The following is a 24,043-nucleotide window of genomic DNA, read 5'->3' as shown; positions in this document are numbered from 1 at the left end:
CATTCTTAGTATACATAATATCGTTTATTCGAAAAAAAAAAATTAAAAAAAAAAAACTTTTTCTTTTGCTATCACGCATTGAACTATTGAAGCGGAGAAATAATCAGGTGTCAGTGCATACAAGAGGAGGTACATCAGAAGAATTTGTACCTTTCATGCCGTATCTTTATCGGGTCCAATATACATGGTGCAACTAACAGAAATCAAAATAAGCACACAACCGATAATTCGACCCAAAGATAGAGCTATCCTCGACGATCCAATGCCCCATAATTGTGACAGTGCAGCCTGAAACATAGAAAAACATGAACGCATTTTCTATGGTTAAAAAAATTGTATGTTTGGATGAATCGTAGCAGTTGATCTTGTTTGTTTATCCGATTAAATACAGTCATCAATGTCACTTTGCAGATTTCCTAATTGTTTACTGCATCTCATTACTATTCAGACTGATTAATAATCAAATCAAGCGGCGCGGTAATGGCATCTGAACAGGAAACGTACCTCCATGTATATAACATTTGCAACTTTGCCAGTTTTCTCAAGCTGCAGTCCACGTGCTAAGAACACCTGACATCGAGCACATAGGTTGAGAAGCCCGTAACTACTGGAGCATTATGGGAGAAATAGAAGTCTATAAATAGTTCCGAACCACACCTCTGCGAAAAAGGCCAGAACACCGAGTACAAGCATAACTGAAAATGAATATAAATTTGGGAAAACAGACTCCTGAAAAAAGGATGGGTAAATATTTAGCACAACCTAAAAAGTGTATGACATGTAAAAATAATAACCTGAAAGCACTGAAGCTAAATGTGACTCTCAGCGACGACGAAATCCAAGCATTAGGTAGATGATTTTAAGTTGCTAGGCAATCAGCGATACTTTAAACATGGAATATGGTAAACTTGAAATAATAATAGAACAACGCACAGCATTGAAACCATGAAGTCAACTTACCTCAACGGCAAACAAACAAACTCCTGAAGCTGGACTAGCCAGTAAACCAAATGAAAATACGGTCAACCTGAAAATTGGACAGAGAATTTACTTAGGTAACTTTACCACATATAACTTATTTCCAAAATTTCAAAGATAACACTTGGATGCAATAAATATGTTTTGCTTACCCCTGTATTATGCACATATTTTTTTGGTAAACGTATTATGTACATTTAAGAGAAGCAACACAATAACATATAACTTTTAGATGTTTTTTAATTTTTTTTCTAGCATGGATAATCATGGAACCTAAACAGTTATAGACTTCGTAAATAAAGGTTATCATCTTTGTATAAAATGCACCTGATACTGGAAAATGAATTAACAGTACGGCAATTTTCCAGTGTCAAAAGTTTGGCAGACAAAAGAGAAAGAGCACATTATCATCCATTTCATAATTTCTTGAAGTTTATAGAATTAATCGAGTCAAGGATAATTGAAAGCGGAGAGAATAATTTATATCCATTTTTATGCAGGTTAAAGTTACAAATAAGCAATCAGTAATCTTACAGTGGCTGATCAGATGCCTTTGATCCAGCCTTTGTAAGGCAGTAGCTGATTCCACCAGTTATGGATGAGAGTAAACCGGCCAAGACTGCAAAGATATAGCTGCTTCCCCTGACACTTGTATTCTTTCCTCCATTTTTATCTAATCCTCATGCATAATTCAAAAGTTAGTATTCCACAATTCTTGGAAGAGCAATAGGAAACACGCAAAATGTACATTATTGCATGCAGAAGGCCCCATTTTAGGATTAGATTTTGTAACATTATGCTGTAAGCAGGGGCCATAACAGAATAAATGTAAGTAGACAACATAGTTGTTATACTAGGCCTTTTAAATGATCATTTCTTTTACAGACATTAATTTTCTCATGGTTACTACACAATTTACCGACATATGATCTAAAGACATGCATTAAAATCTCTCGATCACACATATAAGCTTAAACTTCTTTTGTCAACAATAGAGGAGTGAGACACAAAACTCATATACTCTTTCTTCCTCCTTTGTAAGACAGTATACGTGCCCTTGGGGGACTGCTATCTCCGAGTAGTTTTCTTTCACTAAAGTGAAAAGAAATGATAAGCCGTGCAACACCATATACACAACACATCCATGTGACGCTCAAATTTTTGTTCACTTTTAGACAGAGACCAGAAGAGTTTGTTTAAACTCTTACTACACATCAAAATCATCCACATCCAGTACGTAATAAAGATTATGTTAACTAACTTCTGTACCCTGTGTGGTAAGCATTTGTCGGTAAATGAAGAGCACACCAAAGAAACTGCACGCAAGACCTGGAAAATGAATGACAATCAACAAAGACTTCACTCCCTGACTATCAAAAGGTCGCCTAAGAAATTTTTCCAGAAGCTAAAACCTTCAAAAAGAGACAGATATGCAACATTATGTTCAAACTAGAGTGAGAAGCAATGATTATAATCATTATATACTAATACTACATACCTCCAACATCTGCAATCTTATACTTCTCATGTAGAATGATTCTTGCCACAACTGAAGCCATAATTGGAGTTGTGAAGCTCAATACAATAGCCTGAGACAAAGGTAACCTTTGAATGCTGAAATAAAAAAATGAGCCAACTTCTGGTTATTTCTGTGGTGCTTACCCATTACAGAATCAAGTTTATAAGGGCAGAGCCCACAAGCTGCCTGAAAAGCATTTCAAACATACTGCAGAGCACATGAAGAACACTCGACAGATAAACAAACTTAAAGACATACGTTAGCCAAATACTTGGATGCTCTAAAACAACAGCTTTTCCATCGGAGCCAACAGCTGAATTACTATTTGATCTGGTTGGGTCCTAGACTCCTACACTATCCTAACTCTATGCTCTTATAAGAGATCGTATATTTATTTCTAACTCTATGCTCTTATATGATAAATATTAATCATATATTTATTTCTAATTATAGCCTCATTTGGGTAAAAGGAACATATCATTTGCATACAGGCAGAATACAGTATGGAAATTGTTTATGTCCACGAGGCAGTTATCATGCCATGAACACATTGACACCAGAGAATGAGTAAATACTCCTAACAAAGAAACAAGAAAAATCATACACGGTTACTTACCAATAAATGAAACACATCAATGAGATATACCCCGTAAGGGCTCTGGAAATCAAAAGATTTTTTACAGTTGCCAATCCAGATACTGGCTGTTCGCACTTTCTCAACCACACAAATGACAATACCAAGATAAGCGTACACCTTGTAAATGCTGCCTCAAGCAAAGGAATGGACTGAACTGCCATAATAAAACAAAAACCACCATTGCAGAATTCATATACTTTACTTTCCCTTCTACATTTCCCTCCAAAATGACAACACAATCACTAGGCTATTAAGACGGAACCAAAACCGATGAATCGCTCCCATCCACTGAGGCATTAAACTACATAACCACCATCAACAGCATTTTCATAATTTCGCTGCTTTGGTTCCTGAACTAAAGTTTAACTACTTTTGGATTTGGAGTACTAGAAAACTGAACAAAATTTCAAAAAATAAAAATAAAAAACAAGTCGATCATAGTTTCACTTCCCCCAATTTTCACAACCAACAAACCGGGCAAAATATTAAAACCCTAGAAATGTTATCATCTTCATACATTTAAAATTCCTCTAACCAAAAATATTCGAGGAAAAAAATTGAAATTTTGGATCAAATTGAAGTGAGGGAATAGTGTTAGTACCTCAGATGTTCCTCGAGGATAAGAGAGGGTGAAAATGTTGATTTTGGGCTTCTCCGGCTGCGTCAAGAGCGGGGCTATCTCGTCTGCGACGGCCTCGCCACCGTCATCCCCCGATGCAGATGGGTCGTGCACGATCAGCTCCACCTCGTGCTCTCCGTCGCTGGTCTCCGCCGCCGACGACATTCGCGCGCATCCGAAATCTCCAAAAACCCTAGAAAATTTTGGCGCCTTCAATGCCGACGCAAATTCACTCTCTCCTGGACGGAGAAGAAGAACTGCCGAATGCTAAAGTCTCATGCAGTGTGCGTTCGTTCGTTGGAAAGCGACGAGTAAACGGTCCAGTTGGTGGCAACGTACACGTGGCACGACAGGGGTGGGGCCCAGTGGGGGAGCTGAACTCTCACGCTGACTTGGACGTGATCGACAGCTGGAATTTTCCCGGGCAATTTGAAGTTCTCGCCCGCCATCAGCTTCTTTTTTCCTTTAATTAATATTAGAGCATCCATTTTAGAAAGGTTCTTTTTTAAGTTAATATCGTGTTTAGACTTTAGAAACGCTAATCTTAAATTTAATATTGTTTTATGCGACGAATTCGTGGTACCACTTTTTTAACACAAGTTTTTGTGGGACCCTACACGTAAAGTATTTCAACGATCTAAATAGTCTGTCTTTTAAAACATCGTCCTAGCCAAAAAAAAAAAAAAAAAAGACAAATCCAACACCACTAAAACAATTATTTGTAATGAAAAAAAAATGAATAAATACGGTTCAACAAATAAACTCTAAACCTTTAATCCAATACGGTTTCAAATTTAAGTGATTTTTGGTAGATATGATATTTGAGAAAAGACCTAAAAGATAGATAGGTCGGATTGTTAAAATACATTACAAAGTGAGTCCAAGTAAAAACTTGTGTAGAAAAAGTGGTGCTGCGGATCCGCCTCTTCTTTTATAAGGACTATATTCTACAACAATTACTTCAAATTAGAAACTCGAACTTGAGTTTAAAGAGATAAATATACTGACCTAATAACAAACCTAACTCATATATGCATATTAACTCGATCGTGAACAAATTTAAAGAGGTGGTTTATCAAATCAAACTCATTTCGGTACCTTCGTTCTTCAATCAACAAATGAATAAAAATTTGAACTTAGGATATTTTCCTACATCAAGTCAACATTATAACTCACGAGATGTGATGCCTTCTTAGTTTGAAGACCATGTTTAAGAATCAAGACAATGACTTTTACCCCAATTCATGTCCAACTTTCTGCTAATTATGCCCTTCACTTTCTTAGGGTTGCTGGTTGTCTGTGCAAGCGGTATACCCACATTCATTTCAAAACGTCAATGTGGAAACCATGAAAACTTGACCTCCAATCAACACCAAACCAAAATTTCCGACTGAATAATTAGAAGCGTAACGAGTATTCACCTGAGATGCATAGGAGACATCCCGCTCTCAAATTCTCAAGCACTTTATGCATGGTAATATTCTAATTGTCTCTACAAGCATTAAATCAAGTACGACAAAGCACAAAGTGCCAGTGAGATGATCACAACGTTCTGATTATCGTAAAATAAATAGTATAAGGTGAGATACTTTGACCTGGTTTCTGATTCACCAACTCGGTGAGCTGCTTCTTCGCCGCCGAAACTTTATACTTGTTACGGCGGAGCCGGACACCGAAGCGTCCGAAACGGAACGATTTCGGTTTCGGAAAATTATGATACACGAGTTTCGGGTTCGGACCGGCGGTGAAGATGAACCGGAAGGAAGGGCGGGTGATGTACGGTGGTAGCCACCCACATCGGATCACAGTAGACTCGGAGGGAGTTCGTTTCTGGAGCAGCGCGATCATCAACATGATTTGAGAAGAAAGGAGATTCTTAGTGACACGTGTTCTGCACGTGATTTTCAGTATGACAAAGTCCGGGGCGGGACCCACAAGGGAATAGGATAACTGGGGACCCGCCGTCGCAATTCAAGTGTTTTGTCACTTTTGTGTAGCCTTTTAATTGGGTCCCAAGCCCTAGTTGGGTCGGAGTCCTTACTTGGACCGATGTGATCTATGGACCAAAATTGCACTAACCCAACGGCAGCTAGATATCATATCAATTGATTGAATTACGTTACGTGTTAGGGTTAAACCAAGGAGCGAATATGTTTCCTCGTGATTCTCAAATGATCTGATATTCACCACTCTATCTGCAATAGTTTGATGAATTTAAATTTTAAGATATGTGTAGCAGATAGACACAAATTTCAAAATTTAAATTCATCTAATAGTAATAAGTAAGGTGGTGAACAATACCACAATTTGAGGATGATGAACAAAAATGCACCATAACTGAGTCTGGTAACGTGGCATTATAACTGAATAGGGCATTTAAAGTGTTTGGTTGTACGGAGCATAACCCAAGACCAAGAGTGTAAGAAATTCATTACCATCTCATGTCAAGATTAATTAAGCAGTGGAAGTCAACATATTGATGCTCAAGGCTTTACTATACTTGATATTGTAATAACATTAAGGTCTCGTTTGATAGAGATAATTAGTTTAGATAAGACTATTCACTATATTAAAAGCATTTTGACGGATAAATGAATGACAACTCTATTAAGTTAAAAATTACTTATGAAATTATTTCATTCAGTCATGATCATGTGGGAAACGAGAAAATGTATTTTTACCCATGAAAAACAAAAACGAGTGAAAAAATTCTTGACTTTCCATTTCAATGCTTTTGGTGGGAAGCTTCGTTTTTCATGTGCCGAGGTCGAAATCAAATTTTGATCACTGTTTACGTAAATTCCCCTCGCCGACAGCGAGGGAACATGCCCAGGTCCACAGCCAGTCGGTGCTTCCATTTGACCGGCTCCGCCGGTTTTGCTTTTTCGCCGGTCACACCGCAAGCAGAGGAGCCTAACCTCGGCAGGCTTGTGTGGTCAACTCAAGTGGATGTTGGTGGCACCGACAACAGATTTAAGCAGTCAAAACGGGGTATCGTCACTGTAGGCAAATTAGGCATTAGCTGCAGCACTACCAGATTTCCCGAATTCCTCTTCTTTTTAGGAACACTAGCCTTCATGCACGGGCTAACGCGCGTGTAAAAGATATATTTTAAATCACGACATGCTACTTGCAACTTATATACTTTAAATGTATTTATATGCATAAATTGACAAACAAAAAAAGTCAAATATTTGAAGTAAATAAATAATTTTAGATCATGTTAGAAGAAATCCCTCATAAACCAATTAAAGCAGTTGAATTTACATAATAAAATCGGTTTATATAGAATTTACATTAAAAATAGAGAAAATAATATTTAATAAATAATTGATTAAATCATATTATTGCTAGCCTATTGTGAGGCTAAGCTCACCCCCTCTCCCTTAGTATAGATAATATTCTTTATTTTAAAAAAAATCATTTGATAATTAATTTAATCACATTATTATCCGTGTGCGAAATACCTTTTTTATAACCGGCATTACACGTCTGTTATGATATTTTAAACGTGTTTAAAAGTAGAGAAAATGATATTTAATAAGTAACTGATTGAATCACATTATTACTAGCTCATTCTTAGGCTAAGCCCACTATCTCTTCCCTAGTGTAGATAATATCGTTTGTTAAAAAAAACAATCATTTGATAACTTATTTAATCACATTGTTATCCGTGTGCGAAAAACTTTTTTTATAACCGGTATTACATGCCTCTTGAGATGTTTGGAACGTGTTTAAAAATAAAGAAATTGAATCACATTATTGTTAGCTTATTGTGAGGTACTAATTTAAAAAAAAACACCAAAAAATAAATTATTAAAGAAATACCGTTAAAATGATGAAAATACCCCTACCTTATTTGATGTATTATTTTGGAATGCCTTTGAAGTTTTTTGTTTGGGGGCATTTTTGTTCAAATTTTTTTGTTGAAGCATGGTGGTGACACTAAATCACTATTCACTTTTTCTATTCTCTTTATATATAATAGATGACCACTTATTTGTCATTTTGATGAGATTTTCGTGTAATCACTTTCTTAATTTTGTTATCATTTGTTAAGCTTTTTACTAACGCCATGATTATGATATGATGTGGGATTTCTGTGCAAGGCCACCACCACCATCATTCTTGATTGATTGTTGTAATCAAGAACAAAATCAATGGTTTGTGGCCTTTGTTTTCTTATTGTTTGAATGTAGTTTCTCTATAGTTCGTGTCCCTTAATTAATTCAATTTGTTTTTAATGTGTTATTAGACTGTTAATTTAAATTGTTAAGTATACAAGTCATTGTTCGATTGACTATAACTGCCTCTTGTAATTGAGAGAAACTTTCTTGTTAGGATGACATTGTTCGGTCATTTGTTTTTATCTCTCTCTTTCCATGACCTTTGTTGTTTTTCGAATTTAGATAGAACGATGCTGAAATAGTAATTTACAAGACATGGTGACAACTTGGCACTTCTATCTCCAAGAGACAAAGAGGTCCAAATTATTGGTGTATTACCCATCTTCCAAAACCACGCAAACCCTACCCATAATCTATGACTATATGATCGTTCTTTTTCTCGTTGCCATACAAAATTAACTACCCTATTATGTAGCGTAGATTCACAGTCTAAAAATATGAGTATCTTTCATGTAGGATCTTCAGAGAACTTTGTGTTGCATACAAGTGTCGTAAGAATATTACATTTTATCTTATGTTGCTAGCTAGGGTTGGAAAAATATTGTTGTTTCTCTATAAGAAATCTTAAGTAAGATGTTTGAACATGTCATCCATATATGATGCCTCTCACAATAGCTTAGGATTTCCTATATTTTAGTCTCATTTGAATTTTAAACTTATAGTGATTACACCTAGCATGAAAACCGTCCTAATAAAGACGTGTCGAAAAATTTCACCATATGGGACAAAACGATCTGGTTCCTGCCTTCCTAGTTCTCATACATTCTCATCCTCTCCTATTTGTGCAATCACGGTTAAATCACGTCAATATTTTATATCACTATTGTTTTTTATCTTATTATCTCTATAAAAAAATCAATATAAAATATTGACATAACTTAACCGTAACCGTACAAAATAGGAGAGGATGGAAGTGTATGAGAACTTAGATGGCAGAGAAACCGGGTCCGAGACAAAAAAGAGAGTAAAGCCTTTGCAAAAATCACTCTCATGTGAAAATCACATGCACAAAGACACCTATGACCTATCAAAGCCTAAACACCAATTTAGTACTAGAGAGAGAGTACTGACAAACTATGTTTTCAAACTGAGAAAGCGAGCTGGCTTACTTTTCCCATTCTTCCCTTCGCTTCTTGGAGAAAGAGAAAAAAAACTTCCGTAGGGAGGGAAGAAAGACTGAACAATGGAGGAGAAGAAGAAGAAGACACAATGGCATAATCTTCTTCTTCTTCTACTCACCCTCAACATTTTCACCACCGCCGGAGCTTTCAATTACAGTGATGCCCTCACAAAGAGTCTCCTATACTTCGAATCACAACGCTCCGGCCGCCTGCCGTACAACCAGAGAGTCACCTGGCGCGGCCATTCCGGCCTCACCGATGGCCTAGAGCAAGGGGTTCGTTAATGTCCCAAAAATTTAATTTCATAATTAAGTCTACTAATAGAAAATTTTAAGTGTATACATCTTTTGATGTAGGTGGACTTGGTAGGAGGATATTATGATGCCGGCGATCACGTCAAGTTCGGATTGCCGATGGCATTTACAGTGACGATGCTGTCCTGGAGTGTTATAGAATACCGGCAGCAGATTGCGGCCGCCGGAGAATTGGAACATGCAATGGAGGCGATCAAATGGGGGACTGATTATTTCATCAAAGCTCACACGAGTCCCAATGTGTTATGGGCAGAGGTACATAGTGATTAAATCAATTAGCAGTTACACACATAGTGATTAAATCAATTAGTTAATTAGCACAAAACTGTTTGAGCACATTTAATATACAGTTCAATGTGGTGCTCCTAGGTTGGTGATGGGGACACTGATCATTACTGCTGGCAACGGTCGGAGGACATGACGACATCAAGGCGAGCTTACAAAATAGACGAGAAAAATCCCGGGTCGGACCTTGCCGGAGAGAGCGCCGCTGCAATGGCGGCCGCGGCCTTGGTGTTCAAGGAAAGTAATCCACATTATTCCCACCTCCTCCTACACCACGCCCAACAGGTACAATTTAACTTAATCTTGACAAAATCTGGTTGTTACCATGACAATACTCTAAGTTAATAGCATAATGTTATGTGAGAAAGTTACGCACATGACACTATGTGGTTGACTTTATTAAGCAGCATTGCAAGTGCATGTAAGATTTTGTAATTAAGTTAAAATTGAAATTGTTTTTTGTTGGGTGGATATATGTGTAGTTGTTTGAGTTTGGGGACAATTATAGGGAGAAGTATGATGGGAGCTTGGAAGTGGTGAAGAGCTACTATGCGTCGGTGAGTGGGTTTAAGGACGAGTTGCTGTGGGCAGCTTTGTGGCTGTACAAAGCCACCGACAATGAGGAATATTTGCAGTATGTAATTAACAAGGCTAATAGCTTTGGTGGCATTGGTTGGGCAATGACAGAGTTCAGTTGGGATGTTAAGTTCGCTGGCCTTCAACTCCTTGCTTCCAAGGTAACTTTCTCAACTTTTCACTTCTTATCTCAAACTCAAAAAGCAACATATTATACTTACTGATTGTGTTACATAAATTACAACGTAGTCGTATTTAAAGAAATAGAAAACGTCTAAATACATCTAACACATTAATTTGGCTCCTTACGAGTGTTGATACGAAGTCTGCTACTAAAGATGGGCCTTGTATCTTTTTCTTGAGAACTCATATGTTGAATTTACGTTTTTTTTTTTCATGAAAGAAATGGTGAATAATGTGATTAATTTAGGTTATACATAATTACTCAAGTTAAACTTTATATAACTTAATTTTTTTTTTCCTTGATTTTTCTTTTTGATTGTGGTCTAGCTAGTTCATTGGTGCCAAAAATTATACTCTCAATTCTTTTTGGCATTCGAACATGAAATGATAAAAGAAACTTTTACATCATGCTTTTACCTTATAAAGTTCGTTATTACATGGAGTGAGCCCGAATTAAGGCACACCACTAGGGTTTTCAATTAAGCACCAAAATAAAAGGGAAAAAAATTACCTTCTGCACAAAGGACAATGATTGTCCGCCCTCTAACTTCTGGTGTCCTTCTGTTTTGTATGATCATGGTTAAGCCACATCAACATTTTATATATATTTTTTTATAGAGATAATAAGATAAAAATGAATAGTAATATAAAATGTTGACGTGGCTTAACCGTGACCATACAAATAGAAGGGCACGAGAGGGCAACGAAAATGGAAAGGCAGACAATTCTTGTCCCTGCACAAAACCATGTGCAAAATGATGCTTTGCATGATAGTGGTGAGGAAAGTTGCGCCACTTTTCGCACCCTGAGTGGTTGAAAGAAAGTACAAAGATCATCTCCACGAGAAATTGTACATTGTAATCAGTAATATATTACGTGTTTTTATATAAATGATGAAATTTTTTATTTTTTAAGTTATTAACTTTTTAAAACACATATCTTACTATTTGTATAATAACACGTAATGTATCATTATATGTTCCAATCTCATTGAAAAATGTATCCCATCTAGGGGTGGGTTCGGTACGGTTACCGTACCAAAACCCTTGTACCAATTACCGTACCAATTACCGTACCAAACTTTCGGTTTAGTAAAATCTATTACCATTACCATACCAAACTTTCGGTATACCGAAGTTCGGTATTGCCAAATGTTCGGTTGGCATTGTATGGCAATGGTAATTGCCACTTTGTTTTGGAACAAAATTTGTTTTTGCTTTTTTAACCCAATTCAAGGGCAAAACTTTTTTATTGTACCTTTATCTCATACATTGTAGCCTAAATTCATCTATTATTCATCATTTACAATTCACACACACAATAATTCAAATTATGCATCAAAATTCATGATGAAAATTAAGCTTACAATCCAAATAGAAGTTACGAACCAAAACAAATAGAAGTTTCCCCCATGCTAAAGATCTTCTCTATCCTCCATTGGTTCAAACACACTTCTAGAACTTTCCCAATGTCTTCTCCCTTATGACCCGTGATCTTTATGAAGTTTATGATCCGTTTGTGCAACTTTCATTCACTATCCATGAAGTGAGCGGTAACTACCATGTAGTTAATGTTTTGTACCGATGTCCAAGTATCGGTTGTGATACTTACCTTTTGATTATGCATTGCTTCAAATAACTTAGACTTCTCCAACACATATAAATCCCACACATTGGCCGCAATCTTCTTCCTATTTGGAATCTTGAACCGAGGTTGAGCCTCTTTCATCATATCAAATTATTAGAATATTATAAATATGTGTTATATAATTATATATTATATCATTTATAATTTATATATTATATTATATGTTCGGTACGGTAAGGTAATACCGTGGTAATGATATCCATTACCAATACCGTACCAAGAAATTTCGGTACGGTACAATACCGTACCATTACCGATTGGCACAAAAAATTTGGCACAAAATCGGTATGGCACGGTTGGTAATTCGGTTGGCACGGCAATTTGGCAAAAAAATCCACCCCTAATCCCATCAGCCCGATGCCCGAGTAGAGTTTGTGCCCTCGTAAAGTAAAAGATGGGAGATGATAAGGTGCTGCATTTAGATCAGTAGATGTCATCATGGAGTGCAGTAAACTAAAGATCGCTGATCTAATCAGTTTTGTATTGAATCTTAAAGTGGGGCCTGATGTTTGCATGGGGATGGCCCACTTCTAAAATTGAGTGGATCAAGGAAGAAAATATCGGTAATATCGGAAATATCGGTAGTTCGAAAACACGGAAATATCGATGGAAATATCGGGATAATATCGATATCGATAAAAATTACATGGAAACCACGGAAATTGTAAGAAAAACTTGGAAATTTTTATTGAAACTTTGCAGGATGTTTATTTAGTCAATTATCTATTAATTTATCACAAAAAATTGGAAGGAAATGCATTGCATGATGGATTTAACTTATTTAAGTTGATTATATAGCGAGCTGGCAAACATTGTGAGTGTAGAAAATATGTAGTAATTAATGAAAGAAGTTTAAACACACCATAATCATTTATATATAATGAATTAGTACAATATTTTACACTCATTTAAGCAAGCGATTAAGCAATGTGAGCTGTTGAGCCGAACCAATAACAATTGGCCAGCCTGTTTCTAACGGGCAGCTGCCCGACCTGCCCGCCACTACCCACAAAAAACCCCAGCTATAAATACCAAGGTTCTAAAAAACGCTAAGCACTAGTCGGGCGGTGGGCTGGCGCCTAGCGCCTAGGTGGCTAGGTGGGATCTAGGCGGGCGCCTAGGCGGTCTAGGCAGATTTAGGTAAATTTCTTATATATTATATGAATTAATTAAATTTACTATATCAGATGTAAATAATTATTGAATAATATGTTATTTCTTATAAAAGAACATACATATGTGAATGTTTTATGTATATATCTAATATGTTTGCCTAAGAAAAAAAAATCTAATAATTTATAATTTATATAACATTTATATACATATAATAATATAATACACCTCCCAAACTTTTAAAATATAAAAATCCCACGCCCATGCAAGTGGGTGGTTTTTATAATAACCCATCTGATGTAAATAGCTGTCCACCTTACCCCCCCCCATCACTAACTTTTGACCTTTCAGAAACCCAAAATTGAATTTACTCTCTCTCTCTCTCTCTCTCTCTCTCTCTCTCTTTTCCCTCATCTTCGTTCTTCTTCGCCCTTCACTTTCAGAAACCCAAAATTGAATTTACTCTCTCTCTCTCTCTCTCTCTTCCCTCATCTTCGTCCTCTCCGCCATCGGCGCCTCCCAGGAGTCTCCGGCTCCCATCCCAACCTCCCCCGCCGCATCCATCTCCCCCTCGTTCGTATCCACCCTCGTCGCCACCGCCGTCACTGCTCTGGCCTTCGGATCTGCGCTCAGGGTGGCGCCTCCGAGGAGTCTCCGGCTCCCTTCCCAACCTCCCCCGCCGCATCCATCTCCCCCTCGTTCGTATCCACCCTCGTCGCCACCGCCGTCACCGCTCTGGCCTTCGGATCTGCGCTCAGGGTGGCGCCTCCGAGGAGTCTCCGGCTCCCAGCCTAATATATCGAGATAATATCGGTAATATCGATATTATCGCGATATTATCGATATTATCTCGATATATTGACGATAATCAAGTGGATAGGTGTAAAAATATCGGACCCTTACCAAAACGATAATATCGGCGAAATATCGCCGATATTATCGATATTTTAATCCATGGAGTGGATGCAGTTCTTTTATTTAGTTAATGTTTACTAATCCATAATCAAATTGATATGTATTAAATTGAAGATAAATTGAATTGATGAAGAATTAAAATAAGGTGGAATCAGAATCAAATTCATGTTAAAGATGTATATTAAAATTGGTTGGAATCGGAGTATGAATGATATTGATTTATATAAACTGTTTATTAATTCAAATGATTCGGAATGAAAATTAATGTGATTACTAAAATACCCCTATTGTAACTAATTTATTTTATATCTAATTATTTTTAGTAAAACTAATATTCTTTTATTTTTCGGTAGAGAGAATAACTATTTTTTTTATTTTCTAGTAACTTTTATTCTTTTATTGGTCTTTACTAGTTAACAACATAAAATAAACCTCAAGAAAAAAAAAATATCACTTCATGTCCTCTCTCTCCCCCATCTATTGTGCAGACCCATCCATTTCTAAATTTCCCGGGCATCTCTCTCTCTTCCCCTATCTTCCCCATCTTTCTCTACTGACCCACCTCTTTGTAAAATTCTCCAGGCATCTCTCTCGTCCCCATCTTTCTCTGCTGTCGACCCACACTTGATCCGGGAACGCAAGCCTTGTCAAGCAAGGGCTTGAAGGCATCACCTATGGCCAGCTATCACGATCGTAAGGGCTACAAACACTAACAAAGTTCTCACTTTTGAAGTTTTATGGTTTTACTGGTATAAAATTTGGATTCCTAATAGACACCATTTCCAGGAATTCAAATACCTCATTCCACTCAAGAATCGAACTCCGACCAATTCAAGAGTTGGAATTCCTGATTTTATGTGGGTCCCACAATTATTTTGATTCCTGATGATTTGGTAAATGCTGGAATGGTTAGAGATATGTGCAATTCCGATTCCACCATTCCATTCCCCTTTGGTAAACATGCCCTTAGTCTCTTCCTTTGTTTGATGAAGCACAAGCACAACCTTCCTAAGCTTGGTTTATCACGAGACCCACCCACACGTGTTGAAGAGAGACTAGGTGCCATAGGTGTCCTCCTCATATGATGCATACGACTCAAATTAATTGGAAAAGGATCCTCGCCGGATCCTTTTCCTAGGATCCTAGGGATTCGACGATTGTGACATCCCACATCGCCCAGGGGAGTGATCCTTAAATGTATATTCTCATTCCTACCTAGCACGAGGCCTTTTGGGAGCTCATTGGCTTCGGATTCCGTAGGAACTCCGAAGTTAAGCGAGAAGGAAGCCAGAGCACTCCCATGATGGGTGACCCACTGGGAAGTTGCTCATGAGTTCCCAAAAACAAAACCGTGAGGGCGTGGTCAGGGCCCAAAGCGGACAATATCGTGCTACGGTGGTGGAGCGGGTTTGGGAAGTGGTCCGCCTCGGGCCGGGATGTGACAACGATCGTGACTGTTCATTGTATATCGTGCAGTCAGTTTTCGTTAGATACTATTTATATTTAATTTTAAATTTTAAATTTTGAAATGATTTCTGACCGCACGATATCTGATGAATGGTCACACTCATGTGATCCCTATGATCCCTAGGAAAATGATCCGGCGATGATCATTTTCCAAATTAATTGATCGTTTTATTAGTTATATATACAGATAAATAATTGGTTTGGGAAGTGGTCCGCCCCGGGCCGGGATGTGACAACGATCGTGACCGTTCATTGTATATCGTGCAGTCAGTTTTCGTTAGATACTATTTATATTTAATTTAAAATTTAAAATTTTGAAATGATTTCTGATCGCACGATATCTGATGAATGGTCACACTCATGTGATCCCTAGGATCCCTAGGAAAATGATCCGGCGATGATCATTTTCCAAATTAATTGATCGTTTTATTAGTTATATATACAGATAAATAATCATATAATAAAATAGATAAATATATAATTGTACACATTTAGTGATACATTATAAGTAAATTTCGCTAAGGGAAGGTTTCCATGATTAAGTGGTTAAAAGCATTCACATCTTCAATTGCGGTGTTCTGTTCAAGTTAAATTTTCATACTTACATATTAATAGAAAATGATGAATTAAATGTTAAATAACATTCATTTTTACATCTAAGATTATGTGTATTTGACTCGACTTTTGATATTGTCATTTTTACTACCCTTAATCTCAAAATTTAAGAAAGTTAAACTCTCCATAAAAGAGTAAAAGAGAATTTGTTCTGTCAATGAGTACAAACGGGTTAAGGGGTTAAAAGCACTCACTTTTGCATTTGCAGTTTTGTTTTCGAATATAAGATTTTTCTCACTTCTAGAATGCTTAAAAATAAAAACAGATTATGTGGTTAAAACTTTGCCTATGCATCCGCGATTTTGTGTTCGAGTTGTGTTATCATCACATTTACAACCCTTTAAACCCTTCATAGAAGAGTACATTCTATCTTATATACTCCTTTTTCTTGTTCTTCTGCAGTTGCTTTTAGAAGAAAAACACAAGAAACACTGTCACATACTAGAGCTATATAAATCAAAAGCAGACTACTATATGTGCTCATGCCTAAACAAAAATACTGCGGCCAAAAATGTGGAACTCACACCGGCAGGCCTTCTGTACATAAGGCAATGGAATAACATGCAGTACGTTTCAGCAGCGTCATTCCTCCTAACAGTCTACTCAGACTTCCTCAAAACCTCGAACGGAAATCTCAATTGCCATGGTGGAACGGCGGGCCATGAAGAAGTCCTCAGCTTTGCAAAATCACAGATAGATTATATTTTGGGCTCCAACCCTTTGAACATGAGCTACTTGGTGGGATATGGACCAAAATACCCTCAGAGGGTGCACCATAGAGGAGCATCCATGGAGTCGTATAGGGAGAACAAAGGGTTCATTGGGTGCACCCAGGGGTATGACAGTTGGTACGCCAGGGAGGAGCCAAACCCTAATGTTTTGGTCGGGGCTTTGGTTGGAGGGCCTGATTGCAAAGATAATTTTGTGGACAGGAGGGATAATTATATGCAGACTGAGGCTTGCACTTATAATACAGCACCATTGGTGGGGGTTTTTGCAAAGTTTTCAGACCAAGAGAATATGGATCAGGGGCAAAATTTGGATTTCGTTGCTTCATATTAGGTATATGATATTGTACTGGGAAAAAGAGTGCTGGGGTTATAACTCGTAAGCCCTTTTTTGGCATTGTAATGGTGGCGTTCTGGCCCATTTTGTGCCCTTCGTCGTTGTACTATCCGTGTTTATAAGTATAAAGGGAAAATTTTGGTAACACTCACCAAACTCGTGACCTCCTCCTGATTGCGCTCCTCGAGTCTTGTATGGTTTTGAGCCCCTCTAATCTCTCAAAACATGCCAACTTCCTTTTGACAGTCAAATTCAACTTATTTTCTAATAGTGTTGTCACCACTTGAATGGACAAAGACAGCATCAATTTGACTGTAAAAGTCACATGGTAATTGCTTTCAAAAAAAAAAAAAAAAAAAAAAAAAAAAGTCACATGGTAATTAAAATCATCGGCAGAGTAGGATAAAGTTACTGCGCATGCATGCATTCAAGTAAGACTGTCAAAAGGATAAAGTTACTGCTCAACATGCAGCAATAGGGATGGCCAAATACCATTGGTTATGGGTAACCGCGGTTACCCGTTCATTTAAATTAAACAGTTACGGTTATGAGTAACCATTTAGATAAATAAACGGTTATAGGTATAACCGTTTACCCGTGAAATTTAAATGGACGGTTATGGGTATTAACCGCGGTTATAAACGGGTAACCGTTTACCCATTTATTTTATATATGTAAAACTAACACAAACCATGTTCTCGATCCAATAATACTTAGCACCCAATAAATTAGCAAGGAATTCATCGATCCTTCTGTCAATAACACTGCTACAGGAATGATGATTCTCATCATCAAGGAATTCGCCAAATTAATTTAAATTCCTTGCGGGTAATCGTAAAATTGACAGAAATGTTGTGACAGAAATGTCTTCTAAACAATTTTTGTAACCCAATAATACTTAGCAAATATTATATTTACCTTCATTGGTAACAGTTAAAAATATTGTTCGTAAACTATTATTTCAATTATTGGAATGATATAAAGACTTAAAAAATTAAAATATGGAAATGTATGATGAATGTACCCATAACGGTGTTTAATTGTCAAAAAAGAAAAGAAAATTATGACAATTTTTTTTTTTAATTTTCAAGTTGTTAAAAAACATGTAGACGGGTGAAAAATGGATAATGGTAAAAAAAAAGATAAATGGGAAGCAATACTGGGTAAATTAGTGAATGTGTATAACATACAACGAAAATCTGGGATGAAGAGTAATCAATCAAATTACATTCCTCTATTTTGTAGGTAAATTTTGTTAAGGCATTATTACATACACCAGGCACATTTTACTACTAATATATATGTATGTGCAATTATATATTAGTTTTAGTTGGAATTATATATTGTAGGTACATTATGTTTGTACAAAAAAAAAAATAGGTAAATTAAAATTCAAAAACTAAAAGTAGTAGATATATTATTTTTTAATCAACTTATATACCATTATTACATATATTGGGCACATTCAGTAATATATAGTGCAATTATATTTTATTATATCAAATGCAGATAAATTAATATATTTTTTTTTAATAAAAGACGATATCATTAACAAAGGAAAATTACAAAATATCATGGATAAGGAGATCCTAAATAACACTAGGAGGCTCCTCAACCCAAACTATGCTTGTTTAAATAGACAATGCAACATTTGCCAAACAATGAGCAACACTATTATTATTCCTAGAAACGGAAATAAACTTAGAAGCAATAAAAGCCTCTGCAATATGTAGGACATCCCCCGCTAACAAATCCATAGCCGACGCACGGTCAACACAAGTGTGAATGATGGAAATTGCTTTGGAGGAGTCACTTCGAACTAGAACCTTCTAAAAGCCAAGCTGATGGGCGAGCTCTACACCACGCTTAATGGCTAACATTTCTGCTTGGAGAGTAGACGTCACCGTAGGGAGGAAAGATATTGTTGCAGCCAGAAAATGTCCCTGCCCGTCTCGGAGAACCACCCCCGCCCCACCCACCTTATTCTGCAAATTAGTTGCACCATCCACATTCAACCGTACCCAATCCTCCGCCACCCTTCACCATCACCCGTAAGCCCATCCCGAGGACGACATTGCTGAGCAGTAGTTACAAGCTCTGCCGCGACCCGAAATTCCTGCAACCAAGACACCGCACGCTGAGCCACCATAGCTAGAGATTTCCCCTTCCAAATCCTATCATTCCTCTCCTGCCACAAATGCCACATCACCATGCATAGAAAATTAAAGTCCAAATGGTGGTTTTGAAGTAACAACATGAACCATTCTTTAACCGATCCACAGGGAACAGAATCAACTAGAAAACTACATGGGGTTGCAAACCATGTAGCTCTGGCAAATGAACAATCCTTAAGAACATGCACCACCGTTTCTGGCTCTCCACTACATAAAACACACAACGAATCCAAACTAACCCCTCTATTTGACAAATTCTCTTTTGTCGGAAGAAAGTCTTGACAAGTCTACCATATCATATTTCGCACCTTCGGCGGGACTCCGGCCTGCCATATTTCCTTTCATAACGGAGTAAATGGATTACCACCAAGAGCTAAAGAAGAAGCACTCAAAGAAGGTGGTTTAACATAATCCCAAGCAACCCCATAAGCACTTTTAACCGTGAATTGACCCCTATCAGTATAGTGCCATACCAACTTGTCCGAAGGTAGACGATGGCTAATTGGTAGAGCACGAATATGCTCCTTATCCTCATCTTCAAAATATGCACTCAATGCAGTTTCACACCACATTCTCATTTCCTCATCAATCAATTCCTGCACCAACATATTCTCCCTTGAGGGAGGCGGCTGGGTTATAGGACGAAAAGTCGATGGTCTAGGTACCCACCGATCTTTCCATACATGTACGGACGTGTAACATCCCACATCGCCCAGGGGAGTGATCCTTAAATGTATATTCCCATCCCTACCTAGCACGAGGCATTTTGGGAGCTCATTGGCTTCGGGTTCCGTAGGAACTCCGAAGTTAAGCGAGAAGGGGGCCAGAGCATTCCCAGGATGGGTGACCCACTGGGAAGTTGCTCGTGAGTTCCCAAAAACAAAACCGTGAGGGAATGGTAAGCCCAAAGCAGACAATATTATGCTACCGTGGTGGAGCGGGCCTGGGAAGTGTTCCGCCCCGGACCGGGATGTGACAAATTTGGTATCATAGCCTAACCCTGGCCGTGGTGTGTCAACGATGACGTCGAGCCCCTAAGGGGGGTGGATTGTAACATCCCACATCGTCCAGGGGAGTGATCCTTAAATGTATATTCCCATCCCTACCTAGCACGAGGTCTTTTGGGAGCTCACTAGCTTTGGGTTCCGTAGGAACTCCGAAGTTAAGTGAGAAGGGGGCTAAAGCATTCCCAGGATGGGTGACCCACTGGGAAGTTGCTCGTGAGTTCCCAAAAACAAAACCGTGAGGGAATGGTAAGCCTAAAGCGAACAATATTGTGCTACGGTGGTGGAGCGGGCCTGGGAAGTGTTCCGCCCCGGGTCGGGATGTGACAGGATGCCCCATCACCAATCAACCATCTGGACCCCTTATCCAAGACAATTCTAGCTTTGAGTATGCTAAACCAACAATACGACGAATAAGAGGGGACTGAAACATCCCAAAACGACAAATGAGGGTGATATTTTGCTTTAAACAACCTTATTGTCAAAGACTCGAGATCCTGGAGAATACGCCATCCCTGTTTTGCCAACACTGCCAGATTAAAGGCATAACGGTTTCGGAACCCTATACCCTTTTCCGGTTTAGCCAAACACAACTTATCTCACGACTTCCAATGAATTTTCCTTGAGTCAGGATCACTACCCCACCAAAATCGAGCCATGAGCTGATGTAGATCATCACAAAAAGTCTTCGAAAGCATAAAACAATTCATAGTATATGAAGGCAATGCCTGAGCCACCACATTCACAAGCAACTCCCGTCCTACTGCGCTTAAACACTTTCCTTTCCACCCACATAGCCTCGTATGAACTCTCTCCTTAATATAAGCAAAAGTTTGCTGTATGTTCTTACCCACAAACACATGCAGGCATAAATATTTCTCATACCGCTCCACCAATTGAACACCCAAAAAATATGCCAACCCTTTCTGCTCACGGCCTTTCACGTTAGCACTAAAGCAATGCTACTTTTACCCAAATTTATTTCTTGACCTGAATATGTTGAACCTGTGCACACTCTTCCAACTTCGCCTTACCAAACAAGAAACTATCATCGGCAAACAACAAATGATGAACACTAGGAGCACCATCACAAATCCTTATCCCACCAATCACTCCCCTATCTTCTTTATGCGCAATAAGTGCTGACAAACCTTCAATACAAAGAAGAAACAAATAAGGAGATAAAGGGTCACCCTGACGAAGACCGCGAGATGACAAAACAAACCCACATTCCTCGCCATTAACTAAAAAGGAGTATGAAACCGATTTCACACACATCATCACGACAGGCACCCATCTACTATCAAACCCCAACCTCAACATCATAGCTTCCAAAAAATTCCACTCCACCCTATCGTATGCCTTGCTCAGATCCAATTTGAGTGCAAAGGATCCCTCCCGTCCCCACCTTTTATTGTGAAGGAAATGACCTATTTCCGTTGCCACCAAAGTGTTATCAGAAATCAACCTCCCTGGAACAAAGGCACTCTGATGTGGAGAAATTATGACATTAAAAAAATTTCTTCAATCGGTTCGCAATCACCTTTGCACCAATCTTGTAGATTACATTACATATACTAATTAGGCGCAATTGTGACATTTCCTGTGGCTGATTTACCTTAGGAATTAATACAACATAAGTGAAACAAGCCTCCCATAGTACTCGTCCAGAGGTGAGAAAAGAGCGAATTGCATTCACCACGTCATGCTTAACAACATGCCAAAACGTTTGAAAAAACAAAGGTGGCATACCATCCGAACCTGGGGCTTTGGATGGATGCATTTGGAAAAGTGCAACACTAACCTCTTCCTCCGAGTAAGGCTTCAACAACTCCGCATTCATTTCGGGGGTAACCCGTTGGGAGTAAGCCGCCATCACCTCTTGTACCGCATTGTCAAGAACACCACGGGAGTGAAAAATATTTTGAAAATACCCTACAACCATGATTTGAATTCCAACCCTGGAATCCTACCACACTCCTTGCGCATCCATTAGCCCCTTAATAGTATTTTTCCGTTTACGATTGGACGCCCGCAAATGGAAAAACTTTGTATTCCTATCCTCTTCCTGTAACCACTGTACATGCGAACGTTGCCTCCAATACGTCTCATCCCGCCCAAGAAGTGAATCAAGCTGACCCAATACCTCCCCCTTGCCCCATATAACTCAGTCGAAGGTGGATGCTCAAACAACACACCCAACTTATCCCGCACTTTAGCAATCTCTGCCTTCATAAAGCCGAGCACCTCTCGTTACCATGCTAACAAGGCACATCGTTGCCAGATAAATTAATATTGAATCAAATAACATTTTTTTATTTTGTAGGTAAATTATTTTGCATGTATTATTACAAATACTGGGAATATTTTATTACTAACACATATGTCCAAATAATTTACCTATATTTTTATATAAATTACTCCATAGTTCCCTTTCAATTTCCATTTGGTAAGAAAATGACAAGATTAAATTAAAATTGTCTAATTTATGAAAATTTGAAAAATAATTATGAAATTGGATGGAAAGTATAACATTAATGTTTTTTTATTTTTTTTGCTAGAAGCATTAACATACAATTTGTTATGATATATTAATATGCAATGAATTTAAACATTAATACATTTTTTTTCATTAATCCCTTCCTTCAAGTCTGCATAGAATTAAATGTATACATTAAAATTGTAATTAGGGGTATTTTAGGCATCTGGAAAATGAAAAATGTGTAAAGTTAAACATAATTAATGAATTAGCTTATGTGGAGCCTAGTTATTGGATTTTATTCAAGTAAAAAGACTATGTCGAGCTTTATGTATAAACTCGAGTTTCGAGAGCTAAAATTATTTCTTTCTTCATAATTTAGAACTATAACCACTCGAGACCCCATCAAGCATTTCAAGTAGTTAAAATGCTAAAAATATTAAAATTTTGGCTAAAAGCCTTCCGCATAACTCAATTTGGCTACTTTCCAAATTTTGCTAAAGAAAAAGAGAGCTAAATAAAGCTTAAGTTGCTTGCTATGATTCCTTTGAAATAATTCTTCCATCTGTTTCTTTGACTTCCTCATTGATTATGAAATTGTAATTGACAAAAGTTTCTATATATCAAGCTGATTATACGAACATTAATACTATTGCTTCTTTACACTTTGATCAAATTATGCTCAATTTTCTTATAACATGGTCATATATTATGTTGCGCGCATTGAAGTTATCTTTCAACTAACTAAGGGTCACGATATAATCAGTCATGAAAACGCGTGTAGGTTAAGTTTATAACAGTATAGATCAACTCATGCACACATAGACGATTGATTGTATCATTAATGTATAAACTTGATAGTACCTCGAAAGAGATCTGTACACCATAGAAAGAGAACCCCGAGAATGGACACCTTGGGTCTCTTCAATGACAATTAAACAGTATCACACTGTACTGAGAGCAACATTGCCCTGATCAAGACTCAAAAGGATATTCCACCTGTACACGATTGTGGTCGGTCCAGCAAAAGTAGTTCATTATTTTTTGGCTAATTATGATTATTGAAAAGTTAAACTTATCATATAGGTGCTTTTGTTTTATTGAATCCAACATTATGACTCGTGAACCTTGAGGATTATAACAGT

General features: G+C 37.7%; 2 protein-coding genes across 2 annotated transcripts; one reads left to right on the top strand and one right to left on the bottom strand.

Moving 5' to 3' along the window:
• Positions 1-44: 44 nt before the first annotated feature.
• Positions 45-5,584, bottom strand: LOC126633750 (uncharacterized). The gene is made up of 9 exons (XM_050304320.1): positions 3,670-5,584; positions 3,114-3,370; positions 2,477-2,592; positions 2,248-2,307; positions 1,513-1,651; positions 961-1,027; positions 658-729; positions 505-570; positions 45-288 (listed from the first exon to the last, which is right to left on the bottom strand). Exons 1-9 carry the CDS (start codon positions 3,916-3,918, stop codon positions 154-156), a joined length of 1,161 nt encoding a protein of 386 aa, XP_050160277.1. The 5' UTR covers positions 3,919-5,584; the 3' UTR covers positions 45-153.
• Positions 5,585-9,006: 3,422 nt separating this feature from the next.
• Positions 9,007-17,388, top strand: LOC126582242 (endoglucanase 11-like). The gene is made up of 5 exons (XM_050246303.1): positions 9,007-9,336; positions 9,418-9,630; positions 9,745-9,945; positions 10,143-10,397; positions 16,579-17,388. The coding sequence occupies exons 1-5, from the start codon at positions 9,124-9,126 to the stop codon at positions 17,236-17,238; spliced, it is 1,542 nt and encodes a 513-aa protein (XP_050102260.1). The 5' UTR covers positions 9,007-9,123; the 3' UTR covers positions 17,239-17,388.
• Positions 17,389-24,043: the final 6,655 nt, after the last annotated feature.

The sequence above is a fragment of the Malus sylvestris genome, chromosome 9 (assembly GCF_916048215.2).
Source record: "Malus sylvestris chromosome 9, drMalSylv7.2, whole genome shotgun sequence".
Taxonomy (NCBI): Eukaryota; Viridiplantae; Streptophyta; class Magnoliopsida; order Rosales; family Rosaceae; genus Malus; species Malus sylvestris.
This window is presented reverse-complemented; position numbering and strand designations above follow the sequence as displayed.

Coding starts and splice junctions, on each gene's coding strand:
- LOC126633750 (XM_050304320.1), bottom strand. CDS start 3,918: ATGTCGTCGGCGGCGGAGACCAGCGACGGAGAGCACGAGGTGGAGCTG. Junction 1,652..2,247: donor ACAAATGCTTACCACACAGG/GTACAGAAGTTA, acceptor CATGAGGATTAG/ATAAAAATGGAGGAAAGAAT. Junction 289..504: donor CAAATGTTATATACATGGAG/GTACGTTTCCTG, acceptor TCTATGTTTCAG/GCTGCACTGTCACAATTATG.
- LOC126582242 (XM_050246303.1), top strand. CDS start 9,124: ATGGAGGAGAAGAAGAAGAAGACACAATGGCATAATCTTCTTCTTCTT. Junction 9,337..9,417: donor CCGATGGCCTAGAGCAAGGG/GTTCGTTAATGT, acceptor CTTTTGATGTAG/GTGGACTTGGTAGGAGGATA. Junction 9,631..9,744: donor CCAATGTGTTATGGGCAGAG/GTACATAGTGAT, acceptor TGGTGCTCCTAG/GTTGGTGATGGGGACACTGA.